The sequence below is a fragment of the Hypomesus transpacificus genome, chromosome 25 (genome assembly GCF_021917145.1).
Source record: "Hypomesus transpacificus isolate Combined female chromosome 25, fHypTra1, whole genome shotgun sequence".
Lineage (NCBI taxonomy): Eukaryota > Metazoa > Chordata > Actinopteri > Osmeriformes > Osmeridae > Hypomesus > Hypomesus transpacificus.
In genome coordinates, this window is record NC_061084.1 from 159151 (window position 1) to 177874 (window position 18724).

Sequence of the window (18724 nt, forward strand, 5' to 3'; positions counted from 1 at the left end):
AGACGCGCCTAATTTATAACAGGTGTTATGATGAAATCTCATTCCTTGCCAAAATTCCACTCCCCTACACGTGAAGGCGCACACACTCTCTTTCTAGTAACCTACTGGCAAGGTCGGCCCAAGCTTTTATGGGGCCCTAAGTAGAATTGATTTGGGGGCCCCTCTGAGTCGTTTAAAAAAATGAATTACATTAAACTGTAATTGAATGTGCTCTTGGGGGCCCTCTAGGGGCCACGTGGGCCCTAAGCAGCCACTTAGTTCGCTTATGCCTTGGGCCGGCCCTGGGTAGAGTTGGGTTACGAGGCGATTTTTGTTCAGTTTTATTATACTGTTTCTAAAATGCATTGTGAAATGCAATGCAATGCAAATGCAACAGTTCACCTACTGATTATGTCTAATCTCTCTGGCTTATGTCTAAAAAATAAGCCGAAGAGAGCTAGAAAGGAAGACAAATGAAAGGCAAGGTTAAAGAGGGATATAAGGAGGGAGAACATTTACATTTATTCATTTAGCAGACGATTTTATACAAATTGACTTCCAAGAGAGAGCTTTAAAAAGAAAGGGGGGGTAAGATCAGCGCCACCGCTCCCACCACGCGCATTATGCACTGTGCGTAGGGCACCATGTGCTGAGGGGGCACCATCATTGTCCTGCCATTGTTACCAAACACAAATAGAACTAGAAACCGTTCTGTCAGAATAACAAATAAAAACGATATTTCTGACAGGTTTTGAACCTACAATCCTTCACTTACCAGCACAACATCTCAGCCAATTGAGCCATTCCCAAAATTGTCATATTAGGTCCAAGCTCAAACAGCTGTAATTCAGTCATATTTTCACATATCAAGGTGAGACTTTGCACGGTACTTCAGGGGGGAGTCAGCTTAAAGCCTATTAGGTTCGAAAAATCATAATTCAAAACGACATTTGAAGTGACAAACATATAGAGAAATGTTTGAAGTGACACAAACATATTGAGCAAATGTGGACATTGACATAAATACACCACTTTTAGCCATGTTGTATTTGATTCATTTTTCCCAAGTAACGTTTGGACGTTAATTGGACAATTACAAGTCAATTGGACCATTGATTCAAGAGAAGAAGAATTTGAAGGTTTTCGCCAAAAATTGCCAAAATCTATCATGACGGACATTATGGGTCCTTGAGGTCTATTTGTTCCTTTATAGTTCTTCCTTCCTATACCCAACCTGTCCTACCGGAGGAACAATAATAGAAAAAGGTAGAAAACACTGAAGTGGCTCAACAGCTTCGCTAAAAAAGGGATATGGGCGTGTTCCCCCGTAGGGTTTTAGGTCTAAGCACATGGCTGTGTCCAGAAGATGATAGGCGTGGCAAGATATCACCTGGATAGACCATTCCAGTATTTTCCATTGGGTTGAGCGTTTATTTTAGATTTTTAACTTGGCACACGATAGAACAAGGCAGCACTTCCATTAGGACATAAGTCGATTGGGACACCTGGCTTGTGGAAGGCCTATTTTTGAATTAATTAGGTGTGTCTATGGACAAGTGACATGATGCAAAAGGACTCTTTGTCTCACAATTTCACCAAATGATAGGCAATAATCACAGGGTTCCATCACCGAACCCATATTCCACTACCACGAGACCATCCGATATTGGAGTTTTATTGAACCATGAGGTAAGCAATGTCAGGTGTTCGAATTCCAAGAAATATGTGTTTGTCATTTTTAAAATATAATTCAAAAATATTTTTTCTTCTTTCATTTTCAGTAGGCACAAGTCAGTTTTAAAGTTTATCATCGTTACAACCTTGATTCTTTTCTTGGCCTACTTCACCCTCACCCCTGCGTCTGTCAGGTCAGCAATCTCTTATTTATAACACATTGACAAAATGAAGGTTATTTACATACTTCGATTGCTTCAAAAGTGGAAATGGCAAATTGTCATCAGAAATAATGTCGATAACAGTCTGCTGTCAACAAGGAGTAAACTCTTCCACGTATAGTTTTATTCTAAACTGTGACGATTATATTTATTAAAGGCAGGATTTTGTTTCCTCGTTGTAGGTATTCGGAGGGGCTTGGAGGGACAATTGTCCCAATTTTCTCAGGGGGAAAGTTGAAGATTGACAACACTATAGATGCCTCTCTGAAACTTTGGTAGGCATTCTAAATAAAATATGTATATATGTGTATTAGGATATAATTCTTGCTTGTATTGGGCATGCTACAATAAGTGTTAACAATGTTATGACCCTTCCAGACTCTTCCAATGTTATGAATCTTCCATAAAGAAACAACAGCCTGGCTGTTTGTCATTTTTACGTTTCTTGTCCATATATCGAAAAAAAAGAATCCAATATACAAAATATTTTTTTATATTGATTGGAAATTGAGTCACCAACACTGAAAAAAATTATGTAGATGAAAGCGCTCTACTAGGCCTATTTAAAAACTAACGTAGGACTATACTTTATTTAAGCAGTTAATAGTTAAATGAGCCTACCAAGAGGCTGTGAGGGTTATTTTATTATGTTCCTTTTATGTTCTTCCTCTTTCTTTTGTGTGCGCATTATATTACCAATGAGCCAAAATTAGTACTGTAACGATAACGTTTGCGTTACTAAACCTACACCCATTTTCGTAAACAAAAAATGTGCCTCTGGTTATGCAGTATATTCCTTCCCAGGATGGTTGTCTCTGCAACACCAATGGCGACACGCTTTGCGATAACTTGGTGTTCTTGTCTGCAGGAACAGAACGGACGTCAAGACATTTACGGAATGGGGAGCACCTATCATCTGGGAGCGCATTTTTGACCGTGATGAATGCGACCGGGAGCACAAGAAAAAACACTCCTCTGTGGCTCTGACTGTTTTCGCTGTAGGAAGGTTAGTTAGCTTAACTCTGCATGATATAGAGGCCAAATGTCTGTCTTTTTTGCTGGAGTCTTAGAAGACTACTTGTAATGGCTTTAGCTTTCAGGGGTGTGAGTGTATAACAACCTTAGTTTTTTGGCATGTCTACACATTGAGAAGCAGTGATGCAGGTCCTAACATTGATTTATTGTTTAGTTCTGAGGTTGGGAAAACTCCGGTTTGTTAGCAATGAGAAGGTTCGTTTTCATGTATTTCAACTTGCATAGATAAGAGTCTGTGCGCTTATCAGTTGATCTGCTCCAGAGTACCATCATCTTATAGTTCAACTTCCAATGAAGGATGGACCAATACAGTACACCGTAACAAAGCAGTTCAATTTGATTGGTTCCCCTCGCAGGTATCTAGACGCGTATCTGGAGAACTTCCTCCTTTCTGCTGAGCTTCATTTTATGGTGGCTCTTCCTGTGACGTACTATGTGTTCACGGACGCTCCTGCCAAAGTGCCCAAACTCCAGTTGGCTGAGGGGCGGAGGTTAAATATCATAGAGGTTCAGAAGCATTCTCGCTGGCAGGACATCTCCATGATGCGCATGAGGGCCATCGCTGACGCCATCAACGATATCCTCCACACGAGCAGTTACGTCTTCTGCTTCGATGCGGACCAGCTGTTTGTCGGGAGGTTCGGCTCGGAGGCGCTGGGGGAGTCTGTGGCTCTGCTCCACGCCCACTTCTATCGTTACCCCCGCGATCTGTTCACCTACGACCGCAACCCCAACTCCACGGCCTACATGAAGGCTGGAGCGGGCGACTTCTACTACCACGCTGCCGTGTTTGGGGGCACCTGGCAGAACGTCTTGGCGCTGACGGAAAGCTGTTACCGAACCATCCTGGAGGACAAGAGCCGAGGGGTGGAGGCGCTGTGGCACGACGAGAGCCACCTGAACAAGTACCTGTGGCTCCACAAGCCCAGCAGGGTGCTGTCGCCAGAATACTGCTGGGACCAGAGCCTCGGACACCCCAGCGACATCCGGGTCAAGCGGCTGCTCTGGGCTGAGAAGCAGTACGATAGGCTGAGGGACGCCCCCTAGGGGTTCAGGTGATCCTGTGGGCTGCTTTGACGTAGCATGGTGAGGGGGGATTCAAGGTGTACCGGGATGCATCACATGCATCTCATGCGTCTGTAAAAAGTCTCTTCATATCACATTGCATGCACTTGGCCAACTTGAATGAGGGGAATCTGAAGCGTTTCTTCTGTTTTTCACGTTAAGGCTTCTTTCCTTTAGGTATAATGGGTTTCTACAGCAGTGGCCTTGATGCTTGATGCTACCAATAACACACTGTGTCTTTAACTTGTGTCTTCAACTTGTGTCTTTAACTTGTGTCTTCAACCTGTGTCTGTGTTTAACTTGTGGGTTCAACTTTGCCTAGCTGGCCCTCGGGTGGATACTTTGAACCTGTCAGTACTATCGAAAGGAAGGGAAACCTACGATAAAAATATGTAAAACTAAGCACTTGAAGAAATACTTAACACTATTTAAAACAATTTATTTAATGGTAGCTGTTTGAAAAAATACGCCTCATCATCCACTACAAAGAACATCAACAGATTGACCTTTAGAAAGGTTCTCTTGGTTCAAAATGTTTTTAGAACAAGCCTTTGTTTTACTGTTCTGTTTATAAACTTCAACATCTAGTTGTTTCTCTGAACATTTCTAGAAGTACGGCCCGCCAATTATGACCAAAGATGTTCCAGATGTCATCTGCACAAATTAGTCGAGATGCATAGTTAGAAGGCAGTAGTCTTTACAAACCTGTTTCATCTTGGAATTAAATGTCAGATAATTTAATCTTCTTTCCTAATAAAATGTGACGCAAAAACTCAATTTGATATATTATTAATTGTGTTTATAAAGATTCTTAACATATAATTCACAGACCAAAAATGTAAAACAGAGCTCAATAATAGTGCTGTCATTATTGTCTTCTTGACACCTCTTTGGTGTATGCTTCTGTATTGTCAGTTCATCAGTGGTTGTGTGTGTGTCTGCTGGTCTCTCAAACCTCACCACTGTCTGTGCTGAGGGGGTCAGACAGGCCCAAAGGGTCGTCCCCTGTCTGGGGAGACGTCAGGTGTAGGTAGCCCAGCGCGGCGGGCCTGGACAGAGAAGAGGTGAGGGTGGAGAGGGGAGATGGACTAGTATCCTCTGGATGTCTGGGAGTCTGGTGGCTGAGCGGGTAGAGCATCGGGCTAGTAATCTGAAGTAATCGATTCCCGTCCTTGCCAAAATGACATTGTGTCCTTGGGCAAGGCACTTCACCCTACTTGCTTCGGGGGGAATGTCCCTGTACTTACTGTAAGTCGCTCTGGATAAGAGCGTCTGCTAAATGACTAAATGTAAAGGGTAATGTAAATGTCTGTCCCTGGTACTCTGGATGAAGTCCAACAGGTTCCTCATGTTATCAGACCCAGGAAGCACACTGCAAACCACAGAACATGAGACAGTTTAAACACTGACAACCCTATAGACTACTTGAGTGGTATACAGGACCTGTGACAGTACAACCAGGTCATCAGCAGTTTGTTCAATGGTCGAAAGAACAAGGAACTGTTCCTGGTGAAAAACAAACTTAGTCTTGTGTTTTTTAAAGGTGAGGCAAAATGGATATTACACAATGGATCCATTGTAGGTATGCACAGGCTTTACAAAAATGGTTGGCCATGTCTGTCAGGCATGCTGAGGTGACCGTTCCCATCTGCACATGTAGAGTAAGGGGATAAATGAGACAAAAAAGTGTATTCAGTATGATCCTATTTATATACAGTCTGATCACAGAAAAAAAAAGATGGGAAAGCACTGCAACACACATGCTGTCCCCAAATAAAGTACAATCTCACAAATAACTTGTGTGTGTTATATGTCTCTGCCTATAAGGGAGGGAACCTGACCTCCCCCACCGCTCAGAGACTCACAGAAGCTGGTGAAAGGTGCATGGAGGGTTTAATACGCGCAAGGACATAGGAACAGTTGGTACCGTTGGAGTAACTAGGGCTTTATTTTGCCACCACAGTACAGTAAATAATAATAATAACAATAATAAGCTGGGACAGAGAGAGGGCTGGGGCCTGTACTACGAATCAAGATTTGGCGTTAGTAACTTCAGTTCAACCAGTACCGGTCCTAGCACATCTGGCAAGGCAAAATGTATCAACAGCAGTGCAGTTTTATGTCTAACAACGCCACTGGAATGAACCTTGAAACACAGTAATCAAATGGACACCTTCAACTTTCTCCAAGTGAGCCTTGCATAGGGACGATTTTCTTTGTTTGTTTCAGGTTGGAGCAGACAATGTGAGGGCCCTATCCGTGCACCAAGCTCCACAGTCTCTTCTATGACCGGTGACGCCATTTTCCTCAATAATGAGTTAGTGGGCGGGGCTTTTATACCGGTTGATCTCCGATCTCCAACTTAACCTGCTTCCGACCAGGTCAGGCGTTCAGCACGTGTTACCATGGCGATCTACCCCGGTAACAAGTGATCCACAGTCGTGATCAACCCCTGATTCGCGCCACCTGTGGGAAACTGTCAGACAGCACAGCAGCAAACACACACACAGTACACAAACCACCAGAAGAAGGGGGGGGGGGGGGGATTTCGGCAGATATGAAAAAAAGTGTTGCTAAAATCCTACTCCCCCAGTAGGTTAAAAATAAATATTGAGTTCCAGAATTACTGGTACTACATTGGCAGTAAAACATTGTAGCCTATATAAATAAGGTGACACAAAGGCAATATTCATTTTAACCAGAGCACTTTACCCTATCACACATTTACATATTTAGTCATTTATTAGACGCTTTTCGGCACAACAGGCGTTACACTGGTCAACTGCAATTGCTATTGAAACACACTAGATGGCAATGTATGGAAACTTTTAAAGTGTAGTTATACTAGTTTAATAGTTTAAAATATGCAACAATTATAGACAATTGTGCAAGTCAAGTTACATCTACCACTAGACTACATAGAACATGTGTAGGCCCAATGATTTTAAAGAAAATTTACAACGCAGCATATTAACATGTCTCTTTTTATCAATGTAAAGTCATTGAGTGATTGACTGGTGTGTGCTGTTGGTTGATAAGGAAGGTGGAGAAATAGCAAGCGAGCGAAGGTCTACGCTACGAGACAATTTGGATGCGCAAACATTGATCAGATGATTCTCTGCTGTTGAACTGTTTCCCTAGAAGCGTGTCTGATTGTCTGTGGGAAACGATGGACATTACTGTGACAACGCTTACTAAACTCCAAAACAACAGTTAGGGCCAAACAGTGGAATAATGTTGAGAAATAACGGGACTCAGGATTTTCAAGCATACGACTTCACTTATGTCCGCTTTTGTGTGTCCACGGTGTCGTTCTCAATTTTGGCGTCTTTCAACATCATCATAAACTGGACTATAGTGCGCGAAGAGAGACTCCGGAGCCATGCACGCTTTGTTCTCGTGCTTCACCTATTGGTATCCGCGCTGGTATACTTTGGAATGTCCAGCGTTTTCTATCTTCAGATCTACATGGGATCGAAGCCAGCTGTGACCACCTGTATGGCTATGATAACTGTACTAATTGCGAGCGCATCGAACATCCTCATCACGCTGACAGCGATGGCGTTGGACCGTTACTTTGCAGTGTGCCACCCAATGAGGTACAGCCCAGTTTGTTGTGGTCGCCAGTGGCCCTGGCTCGTGGGACTTCTAACATGGGGGCTCGCCCTTGTTATCCCTCTCTGTTTGATCCTGACGGAGAAGCAGGCCACCGAACTCAATGAGGAGTGTGGACGGGAACGGCTAATTAGAGGAGAGCTACAAAAGATATTGCTGATTTCGGTATGTGCAGGGCTTATATTGTACAGTTATGTGAGGATATTGGTGGAGGGACGACGGTTGGGTGTGCTGAATCGACGGAACCGGGTCGGCTGCAGGACTATCGCCTTGCACGGCACACAGCTAGCCGTGTATATACTACCTAACTTTGTGAATTTTGTATTGGCCCAGTTTATGAAGAATGGTTATCTTCAGTCGGGGACCAAAGAGCTGTCTGCGGTAGTGGTCTTTGCTTTCTTTAGCTTGGCACAATGCGTCGCGCCCATTGTGTACGGTTTGCGCAAAGAGGAACTGTTGGAGCAGGTGCATTACCGTTTCCCAGTCTGTTCCCGCCATCTGAAGAGCGTCCTTGGGTGGACAGTGCGTGCGACGCGGACACCCACGCAGCTCATACCACGGTATGTCAATAAACATTCACATTTGAGAAAATACCTTCTCATAACACTTAATGCTCAATACGCACAGGCTTTCGGCGGGCCAAATTACTTCGGTGTCTTGGAATGGGCACAGCAGATGTGCTTGTGTCATGCTAAGACTGGTAACATATTTTACTGACACTGTGTTCTCAAATATGTTGTAGACCGGTAGGCAGACATCTCAACTAAAAGCTGGATGATATTTTTGGTGTGCAACATGTTCTCTTCTTGAATAACTGTTCACTTATGTAAACCCATATTTCTTTTCTTCCAGTGAGAGGTCATTGACCGCCCACACCATCCTGTCTCTGGAGATGCTGGAGAGCCCAGCTGAGGAGAGACAGAACCCACTGCTAGCTGATCCATGATTGGACCCCACCTGCTACTTGACCTTTGATCCATGGGATTAAGTGTACAGAATGGACTAAACTGTCGCTGACATCCTCAGCAGACGTTCTCCATCGATCAAATGGTGGACGTGATGCGTAGTGCTTAACCAAGGTCAAATCTGTGTAGGTACACACTGGGAAGCATGTTACTCAGAAGAACTGGTCATTTATGCTGATGGAAGACTCACACATGTAAATCCAGGACTTTCGATTTATTTTATAACAGACTCTTCGGCAGGGAAATATAGCAAGTGAAAGACCAAGGCTGCAGTCCCAAGACTGTCGAAAGGCCAGAGCATCCGCAACAAACTAAGTAAACATTCCAGAACATTTGATATAATCCTGGAAAATCTGAATATTCTTTGTAACCTTTGACAACTACCTCTGTAAAGACGATCAATAGTAAAAATAAATAAAATAAAAAACAGTTTCTAAGCTGTTCATCATGAATCTAAATATGATGCTGTAGTGGTATAGTAAAGGCTGCAGTAACCTACAGCAGGTGCACTTGTTCACCCAATGTATGTTAAGAGGGGATATTTTCAACAGTAAACCACAACGTTTTGTGACTGCTATAACAGCAGTTGTTGAACAGTGTGTACACACACAAACCACACACAGACACCAACGTCTCCAATCAGCATTTAGACTGAGCAGGAAGCGAGAATGTTTGATATCTTTACACAACATAACCAGTAAATGCCTGCCTGGTTTGAAAATTGTTGAGATATGCAACTTTGGAAAAGAGTGCGCCCAAATAAACACTGACAGTATAACTTCCTTATCTTTTTGTGGTTCACTTTTTGTGGTTCATGTTGTTTTAATTTGTAACTTGTATAGCTGCATGCTCTTATGGGTCTTCCCTTTGGCACTTGTTTAGTTTTTTCACAATGAATGCTTCATGTTTTGGCTGCTTGCAATGTTTGGGACTACCTCGTTGTTATGATCAGTGACCTATGCTCTAATGTAAAGCTCTCTCTTGGAAGTCGCTTTGGATAAAAGCGTCTGCTAAATGCATAAATGCATAAATGTAAATCTTATGTGTATTGAAAACGCTTCATTCTCACACCATTTGAATTGAACAAGACCAAGAATTTTTGTGCGGGAACTTAAACATAAAACCTTTCACACCTACATCTCCTTCCGTAATGCGAGTGCATGGGAACATGCAGGACTAGACAGGGAGAGACACAAATATGAAAACATACCATAAAAAACTACAATCTAGGAGTTCATGACGACAAACACCAAGGTGATAGGAGGAACTACATGAACCCAGTTGAGAAACAAAAAGTGCATGTCCATGAACTGGATACATGTGCGACTGGTTCCTCGTAAATTATGCATCATTAATAAGTAGCACTGTGTGCTAAGAAATGTTCGGCATATCTTTGGTAACTATAGCAATGGCGGTTACAACCACAAAGCCTTCCACAGGTTTCCACATGGTCGAAGTTACAAGACGATACTGCAATGCATCTTGACATCCAAATGACATCCATCCATATTATTAAATATATCATTATACATTAAGTCCTTTGTTGCTAGAAACTAAATGAAGCTAATCTAAACACGACAAGGTGAGCAAATCACCTTCTCGGCAGTGAAGGTATTGCGATATAACTTTGAATTAGCAATACTGCAGTCAAATAATGACTGACTGTGACTGTATATACCATGGCTAGCAACATAGCACAGCCTAATAGACAGCCACACATTACAATATTATGGATTTTAAAAACATGGATGCATGTGCAATAAAGCTTCAGCATTCAAACCTATAATTTATACATTTGTTCACTGATATTACTGTTCAGAACAGGTGAAACAGCTTATTACACATTTCAGAGACTCGCTCCATGGACTACAGCATTCTATGGTCAGCTTGAAAGCTAGGGTGAAAATAGAGAACCGTAAAATTGTCGCACCATGTCACCGAAGGAATGATGACAGAGCAAGTATAGACAGAGGAACTGAATAGAAAAGAGTGGATTGGAAAGGAGGAACAGAATGACAAACTACGAGGGGAGGAGCAGTGCAGGGGCCGAGAATAGAATGAAAGGAAAAAGAGGGTAAAAAGAGAGAGAGAGAACCGTCTCTCTGTTTTAGAAGCCGAGAGGATGGGGGTAAACCACCCCCTCGTTCTCCACCACGGCGGCGGAGATGGCCCGCAGGTTCTGGAAGAGCTGCGTGGATCTGCAGGAGCGGAGAGACTGGACGTCCTGCATGGTCCTCTCATGGGCCTGGGTGAAGGAGAGGAGGAGAGGAGGAGCGGAAAGAAGGAGTGGCATGGAGAGAGAGGGGGGAAACGGGGGAAAGAGCAAAGAAAATGAAGAAAGTGGGGATGGAGGGGAGACATGGGGAGAGGGGCGGGGGATAAGGTCATGAACCGACGGCCGCTGACGAATAGCATCGTGCTGAGGAGGAGAGGTGGGCGGGGTCTCACCTCGACACACCAGGTCTCACACAGCACCTTCTCATGCTGGGCGGAGGGGTGACCCTGACTCAGAGAACGAGACGCCCTAAAGGAGACACACACACAAGGACAGTTCAGTATGTGTGCCTGTGCAGGCCTATGAGTCCACAAGGCTCAATGTGTGAGTGTGTGTGTGTGTGTCTTCACCTGGACAGGACAACCACCATGGCGTACAGTTCGATGGCACTGTCTGCCACTCTCTTCAGAACAAACTGCTCATCTGCAACGAGACCAGGAACAAGCGGGTGACTGACACATTTCCCACGGCCGTTTGCCCGAAGACATCCTTTTTACACACTCACGATTCCCGGGAAAAGAACAGCACCCCCGGTTGTCACGGCGATGCTGAGTCACGCCGCACAGTAGCGCAACAGCGATCAACAGTGACGGGGCGCAATGACTCACCTAGAATCTTCTTTCCGTGCTTGAGCAGAAGCTCCTCCACAACGACGCCAAACTGCTCAATGGCCTTCACCGTCTGGAGAGGAGATGGAAGGGGGGGGGGGGGGGGCTGTGAGGAGCGGCTCAAACAAACCTGGGCCTGGGCCGTGTTTGCTCACTGTAGATGTGTACACACACACACACAGACTAACCAGTTCTGCGCTGTGCGCCAGCTCTGGATGCACGGTTCCCTGAAGAGTCAGTCCTGTGCCAAAGCCTGCCTTCCTATGGAGAAACAGGATAAACCATTTGTCATAGAAGTGTGTGTGTGTGTGTCAGTGTGTGTGTGTGTGTGTGTGTGTATGTGTTTCCAACCTCCTGGCCCTCTTGGAGATCTCACCAGCCAACACCCCAGCATTGCCCAGTGGGTTCTTCAAAGCCTTCTGCAAGCTCTTCAGATGGTTACCAGCATTCTGGAACACACAAAACACACACAAACATACGTTAGAATGAAAATACACACCGGTTGACTGCGTGTCGAAAATGCTATGAGACACTTGACCGTGGATACCTGGAAGCCATTGAGAGCCACAAAGAGCCGAAGAATGTCGTTGGTGCCTTCAAAGATCCGGAATATTCTCAGGTCTCTCATCACTCTCTCAACTCCTGCGTCCTGTGCACACGTGACAAACAAGACATGATATGTCACATGATAAGACTAATAAGATTAGCCTGAGTGACGCCCTGCTTGGAAGTGAGAGACCGGATGTCAGAACAGTACTGTGTAACTATCACCTCATTTAATGGAAATTCCCTTGAACTGTGTTTTGCGGTTTTCGCACTGATATTATGCAACTACACAAAGAATTGGGAGGCTTATCCTGTGTCTGTGAAGCCTACTGTGAGGGGATAGGGAACTACCCCCATTCTTAGAGTCCCCCCAAACCACAGCAACACTTCCTTTATTATGATTTTATCATTATGACTGGATAGTTACTTGAGTAGGTTTATTCTGGATTGAGCAGAGGCTCCTCCAAATGCACCAAATGCACCGAGTTGGAAATCGAAAGCTGTGGGTTGGAGGTGCTGAACAGCGGTTTGAAACTGGCATGCACCATGATGACATTACTGGGGGACCTGTATGACATTGTGCTGCTGTACGTGAAACCAGTCGAGGCAGTTGTCCTGTGACTTAACCACAGACTCTCGTTCTAAACTGCTCTCTTCCTTCCTTCCACCTTGCTCTCCCCTGGTTGTTTCCACCTTCCCCCGGACTGTTGTAGTCAGACTGAGGTTTTCTGCGGGCCATGTGTGAGGGTGTGTGTGTGTGTGTGTGTGTGTGTGTGGGAGCAGATGTGCAGGCCTACATATGGCACCCTTGGCTGTCGCTTACAGTGACAGTCACAAACACAAACATGTCTGTCGATGTCGATAGGCCTCGACATTGGAGTGACGAGGACGCATGGGACGTGTATACTTATGAAAAGTACGCTTGCAAAGAGTGTACTTAACTGTATGCTTATACACTCGCTCACCTTCATGAAACCCATTCCGCCCATGACTTGAATACACTCATCTGTTACTGTCCAGGCTGCTTCCTGTCACACACACACACACAGACACAATTACAGGCTATCAACAACGCCACTTCCTCTGTTTACGGTCATGTCTCAACACCTCCACTACCACATAATGAGGAAGATTGCAAATAGCCAAGATGATCAGAAAAGGTTGCGCACCAGCAAATCCTATCATGAGCGACACCCTGCAGCAGGATGGACAGGCCCTCCGAGGGCCTGCTAGGCACTTACGGAGGCAAAGATCTTGCTGATGGCCGCCTCGATCTGGAACTCCTTCGCCCCACTGTCCATGTTGCCACTGACCATGTAGGCCATGGACTAAACAGGGTGGAGAGGATGGGAGACAGACCGGAGGGGAGAGACAGAAGAGAAAAGGAGGGAGAAAAACAGAAACGGGTAGAGAGTATGGGTTAGGAGAATAGGAATCAAATATGATAATACGTTCAAATAAGCTTTTCTGAGCCGGCGAGGCGAGGTGGGGTGAGATTGTACCTCGGTGACGTAGTGCAGCATGGCCATGCGTGCCACCTTCTCCTGGATGGCACCATAGTTGTGGATCTTGCTGCCAAACTGGGTTCTGTTGGTCGCGTGGTCCACCTGGGAGACGGAATGGAAACATGACGACCACTAGGGATGGATTGAACTGGTCGCCATCTGGCAGTGAGACAAATTCAAACTCAACTCCAGCCATGTGATGGTGGATGAGACACCAGGGCTAAACTAGACTAGACCACAGAAATGGAATCCCCCGACTCACAGCACCTTTGTTGTTTACATGCTGCTGCTTCTCTTAGCTGAAGAGGAAGAGCTGGAGACAAGCGCACCACGAGTTCTGCGGTGAGCTGGTAGACACAGTTCAGAGAGAAAAAGCTGGAGCCGTTTCAACACCGCTGCCTCACGGTCGAGGCGCACGGTAACCGCGGTGATTCTTGTGCAATAACACGATTATCTGACACTTATCTGGAAGTGCATTGTATCACTTGCTGGATATCATTGTTATTTTTAGGAGATCTGAGGGGTCCCTTCCAGCTAAACCGCTAAAAGAACAGGGAAACGCGACTTCTCACGTGACACCACAAGTGAAAAAACAGGCCGCTTCGACGCATGCTGGGGAGTTTCCCCTTCGCCCACTTTACAGGAACCCGGGGTGTTCGGAGGAAGAAAATGGTGGGGGACGGGCGAGGGATAAACGGATGTGAGACACAGCATACAGCCAGAATGAGAGGAAATGAAAGAGAAAGATGTGTTTTTTTACAGACTTATTTTCAGCCTTTTGTGAACAGTGCTTTGGGACCGCTTCATGGTCCTAGAGAGAGTCAGGGTTAAGGTCGGACACCAGCGGGTCAGTCGAGCTACTCACAGCCCTGCTGATGACACCCTTCATGGTGCCGGACAGGGCAGCGGCCATGCCGAAGCGTCCGTTGTTCAGGATGTTCATGGCCACCTTGAAGCCGCCGCCCACCTCTCCCAGAACGCAATCGGCGGGCACACGCACGTTCTCAAAGTACACCTCCGCCGTGTTGGACGCCTTGATGCCCATCTTCTTCTCTGGTGGGCCACTGGAAGGGGGAGGGGGAGGGGGAGAAGAGACAAAAAGGGAAGAGGGAAATAGGGTGACAAATGAGGAAGCGAACATACACACACACACACATGAGCATCTTGAACGTTTCAAGGCCATCAGTGTTTAGGACCAAACTGAATTGACCTAATGACCAAAGTGATAAGCGTCCGCTCCAAATCTCTGTAACTCACTGTGTGATTCCCCCGAAGCTCCTCTCCACCACAAAGGCTGTGATTTTATCCTTCATCTGTCCTGTCTTGGGGTCTTTCACTGGGGTCTTGGCGAACACAGTAAAGATCTCTGCCAGACCTCCGTTACTTAGAAGGGTGGAGGAGAAGGGTGGAGGAGAGGGGGGTAGGAGATGAGACTCGAGTTTAGCTCAGTGCTAGAGCGTTTGACTGAAGATCAAAAAGTTGCAGGTTCAAATCCCCCCTGTACATTTACATTAAAAGTGAGATCGGACAAGTCTTGTCGAAATGTGTTGGGAGACTGCACCGCCACCTTGTGGTGAAACGTAAGCATGGTCACAAGTTGTGCTTTGTGTGTATGGAGCATGGGTACAAGCTGTGTGTGAGCCCACCTGATCCAGATCTTGCTGCCGTTGAGAGTGAAGTACTGTCCACAGGGAGACTGGACTGCCGTGGTCGTGATAGAAGCAGCATCAGAACCACTGGCTGGCTCCGTCAGACAGAACGCTGCTATTGTCTCTCCTACACCCACAGAGAGAGAGAGGGGGAGAGAGAGAGGGAGAGAGAGAGAGAGAGAGAGAGAGAGAGAGAGAGAGAGATTATCAACACATCTGTCAATTGGACAGCTACATGTGGGATGGTATCATGTGCAGGGGTACCAGCCCGCCAGTCTCACCCGTGGCCAGCTTGGGAAGGTACTTCTCTTTCTGGGAAGGGTTGCCAAACAGCAGGATGCCCTTGAAGCCGATGGACTGGTGGGCACCCAGGGTGATGCCAACGCCAAGGTCGTGCATGCCCACGATCTCCACCAACCTGGCATACTGCACAGAGGGAGCCAAAGGAACAGAGACTGTCAATTAGGGGTGTGTCCACTGGTGTACAGGGGTGGTACCTGTGTGTTGGTAAGTACCGGGTACAGTATATTCAGGGTGGGGGAGGGGTACCTGTGTGTTAGTGAGTACCGGGTACAGTATATTCAGGGTGGGGGAGGGGTACCTGTGTGTTAGTGAGTACCGTATACAGTATATTCAGGGTGGGGGAGGGGTACCTGTGTGTTGGTGAGTACCGTATACAGTATATTCAGGGTGGGGGAGGGGCACCTGTGTGTTGTTGAGCCCCAGGCCTCCTAGGTCAGTGGGCACCTGGAGACCAAAGGCCCCCATCTCCTTGAGACCCTCCATGGTGTGGTCCTCCACCTTCTCCAGAGTGTCGTTCTTCATGGGGTCGTTCACCTCCTAGGGAGGGATGAAGAAAGGTGACGGATAGCGGGACAGGGGAAAAGGTGGAAAGCATGGAGGGAAAGGGGGGGAGATGTAGTGGAAGAGCAGGTGAACAGACAGCAGAGACGTAAATATACAGGAAGTGGAAGGGGAGAGAGTACCAGAGGTTCAATGCAAACGACCAAATCCAAAACTTTGTATTTACCTCGAAAAACTTGGTCACGGGTCCGACCAGTTCTCTGAGGAACTGTTCCTGTTCCTCGTCCAACACTGTGAGGAAACAACAAAACAACCTTATCAAAACATCACTCCAACATCCTGACAACGTCAAAGCAACGCTACACTAGGATCTTGAGACTTACCGGCGGGGTAGGGGAACACCTGAGCTGTACTGATCTGACCCTTGAACATGTTGACGGCAAACGACTTGGATTCCTGTCGGAAAATATCCCAAAACAAATGCACACTGAAGCTCCCCTTCACTAAAAAGATTTCCCGTAACTACTGCCAAGCCATTGTTGTCTAGGCATTTGTTGTTCATGAATTTGGGGATTGAACATTCGTCACGGTCGGAGCCCCATGAAGCCCACAGATGTCTCCATTAGTCCCAGCAAGTGTGAACTAGGAGCCCACATGAGGAAGTGGTGGAGGGATCTAGACCATCTATAATAGTGTGTGTGTGTGTGTCTGTGTCCATACTGTGCTGAGAGATGTCTTGTCCACAGTAGCTTTGGAGGTGGAGGTGTCACTACCCATTTTAGGTTTCTCCAGAACAGCCTGGAGAGACAGCAGTAGGTGGGATGGGGGGGGGGGGGGTCAGAGGGAGAGAGAGACACAGAGAGAGAGAGAGAGAGAGAGAGAGAGAGAGAGAGAGAGACAGAGACAGAGAGAGAGAGAGAGAGAGAGAGAGAGAGAGAGAGAGAGAGAGAGAGAGAGACATACTGTTATTTGATTAAAAGGTCAGCAGAATAGACAAAGATCCAGCCCAGTCTGGTCAGCTACCTCGCCTCTCCAGAGTGACTTTAGGAGAAGGGCGGTGACATGAACTGATGCTGCTGCCCAATGGACCAAAGGTACAAGGGGCACGGAGCAGAGTCCTCATTCATTATTAGTAGTCCCCCATACTTCAAAAGAACATTGAAATTTAAGATGAAATATAAATAGAGAAGCAGGCTATTAATCAGAAGGTTGCTGGTTCGATTCCCGTCTTTGCGGAGCAGAGTCCTCATTCATTATTAGTAGTCCCCCATACTTCAAAAGAACATTGAAATTTAAGATGAAATATAAATAGAGAAGCAGGCTATTAATCAGAAGGTTGCTGGGTCGATTCCCGTCCTTGCCAAAATGACGTTGTGTCCTTGGGCAAGGCACTTCACCCTACTTGCCTCGGGGGAATGTCCCTGTACTTACTGTAAGTCGCTCTGGATAAGAGCGTCTGCTAAATGACTAAATGTAAATATCCCTAGCTGAAACAAGGCTGGTTCCTGCTGCCTCAATATAAAATAGTTCCGCTAGATGACTAGATAGGGTTGACAGAGAAACTGATGTACGCAGGCTAGCCTAGAACTCTTTATCGCTCACAACAGATGTAATAACAGTGGCGACTAACTATAGACTGAAAGCTGAATGTCACCACGGCACTTAATATGTATCTCTACTGTTTACGGGTGGCGGGGGAGGGTATTGTGTATTTTATTGTATTCTGTGTTGTGTATACTGCCCATTGTACAATGCACACCTATTGTGTGTGTCACAGATGCATAAATTGTGTTATGAATAATAATTCTGGGTGTTAAACTGCTATGTTGCCGGGAACTGCAACCAATATTTTCACCCACTGTTGTACTTGTGTATATTGCTGAGTGACATTAACATTATTTGATTAAGCCAAGAGTGTATATCATGTCACCATGCTGACTTCCGCAGTTTCACGAGTCACTTGGACTGTGTGAACCTTGCTCTACTTTTTCATACGGGGGGATTGAGGACATGTCCTCGAATTTTTCCAACACAGTTCGATGACCCGGTCATACAAAAACCCCATTAGCTATGTGCACAGCTAACTAGGCTACTACAATGCCAGACAGAAAATGCTGTGAATGTTGAGTTAAGTCAAAAGCAACTGCACTGGTGTCAGCTAGCTTGTTTTGAAGTAGATATTTTTCTCACCTCCGCAGTTTGAGATGCGTAGGGACGGGCATTCTGAACTGTTACCAAGGCACCGGCTGTACTTCTGGCTCTAAAATAAGACAGGTACAACTACGATCGTCAGTGGAGAAATGCACAGTTTAATAAGAAACCATGCACAACGCATCGAAGCAAAACAAACAACCGGATTCACTATGAACAATACGTCTGTTTTGCTTACCCCCGTCCAACTAAGGCAGGTGAAATACGTAGAATAGAGCTGCACATAGCAGGGTTTTGGCTCACTTTCCGCAGTAACATGTTTGGTGATCTTCGGGTACTGTAATTGTTTGTTCCGAGGGAAAGAAATGCCTGAAATTAGCTAGTTGACTGCAAAACTACAGTAGCCTATAATGTATGTTTAGTCCAGACTCACACAAGGAGGGAAGTTACTCATGGACAATGTCAGGATCTGGAAACCAATCACATCATTGTTTAACAACACCTGACGTCAAGTGGTCTCACGTGCAGCAATGCTCTCCTTGTTTATACCGTCTGTTTTATTCTTGTAGTGTAAAATAGAATTTACCGTACAGCATTTGTCACCATGTGACTTTTTGAGTTGTACACATTTA

At 45.8% G+C, this 18724-nt stretch overlaps 3 protein-coding genes across 3 annotated transcripts; 2 read left to right on the top strand and 1 right to left on the bottom strand.

Moving 5' to 3' along the window:
* Positions 1 to 1133: 1133 nt before the first annotated feature.
* LOC124487089 (alpha-1,3-galactosyltransferase 2-like) lies at positions 1134 to 4795 on the top strand. The gene is made up of 5 exons (XM_047049121.1): positions 1134 to 1668; positions 1761 to 1847; positions 2057 to 2149; positions 2743 to 2880; positions 3266 to 4795. Exons 1-5 carry the CDS (start codon positions 1664 to 1666, stop codon positions 3954 to 3956), a joined length of 1014 nt encoding a protein of 337 aa, XP_046905077.1. The 5' UTR covers positions 1134 to 1663; the 3' UTR covers positions 3957 to 4795.
* A 2225-nt stretch (positions 4796 to 7020) lies between these two features.
* zgc:194312 (uncharacterized protein LOC794943 homolog) lies at positions 7021 to 9451 on the top strand. The gene is made up of 2 exons (XM_047049094.1): positions 7021 to 8149; positions 8442 to 9451. Exons 1-2 carry the CDS (start codon positions 7209 to 7211, stop codon positions 8533 to 8535), a joined length of 1035 nt encoding a protein of 344 aa, XP_046905050.1. The 5' UTR covers positions 7021 to 7208; the 3' UTR covers positions 8536 to 9451.
* A 67-nt stretch (positions 9452 to 9518) lies between these two features.
* acadvl (acyl-CoA dehydrogenase very long chain) lies at positions 9519 to 18564 on the bottom strand. Its single transcript, XM_047049093.1, has 20 exons — positions 18331 to 18564; positions 18132 to 18201; positions 16662 to 16739; positions 16325 to 16397; positions 16168 to 16232; positions 15843 to 15977; positions 15419 to 15563; positions 15135 to 15264; positions 14746 to 14871; positions 14354 to 14552; positions 13486 to 13590; positions 13225 to 13311; positions 12949 to 13011; positions 11985 to 12086; positions 11789 to 11886; positions 11626 to 11698; positions 11438 to 11510; positions 11180 to 11252; positions 11003 to 11078; positions 9519 to 10799 (listed from the first exon to the last, which is right to left on the bottom strand). The coding sequence occupies exons 1-20, from the start codon at positions 18408 to 18410 to the stop codon at positions 10662 to 10664; spliced, it is 1989 nt and encodes a 662-aa protein (XP_046905049.1). The 5' UTR covers positions 18411 to 18564; the 3' UTR covers positions 9519 to 10661.
* Positions 18565 to 18724: the final 160 nt, after the last annotated feature.

Excerpts from the sequence above, each read along its gene's own strand:
- LOC124487089 (XM_047049121.1), top strand. Across the intron at positions 1,848-2,056 it reads CTCACCCCTGCGTCTGTCAG|GTATTCGGAGGGGCTTGGAG; the intron begins GTCAGCAATCTC and ends TCCTCGTTGTAG. Across the intron at positions 2,881-3,265 it reads ACTGTTTTCGCTGTAGGAAG|GTATCTAGACGCGTATCTGG; the intron begins GTTAGTTAGCTT and ends TTCCCCTCGCAG.
- zgc:194312 (XM_047049094.1), top strand. The coding sequence starts at position 7,209 with ATGTTGAGAAATAACGGGACTCAGGATTTTCAAGCATACGACTTCACT. Across the intron at positions 8,150-8,441 it reads CCCACGCAGCTCATACCACG|TGAGAGGTCATTGACCGCCC; the intron begins GTATGTCAATAA and ends CTTTTCTTCCAG.
- acadvl (XM_047049093.1), bottom strand. The coding sequence starts at position 18,410 with ATGTTACTGCGGAAAGTGAGCCAAAACCCTGCTATGTGCAGCTCTATT. Across the intron at positions 13,012-13,224 it reads TCAGCAAGATCTTTGCCTCC|GAAGCAGCCTGGACAGTAAC; the intron begins GTAAGTGCCTAG and ends TGTGTGTGACAG. Across the intron at positions 10,800-11,002 it reads GTGAGACCTGGTGTGTCGAG|GCCCATGAGAGGACCATGCA; the intron begins GTGAGACCCCGC and ends TCCTTCACCCAG.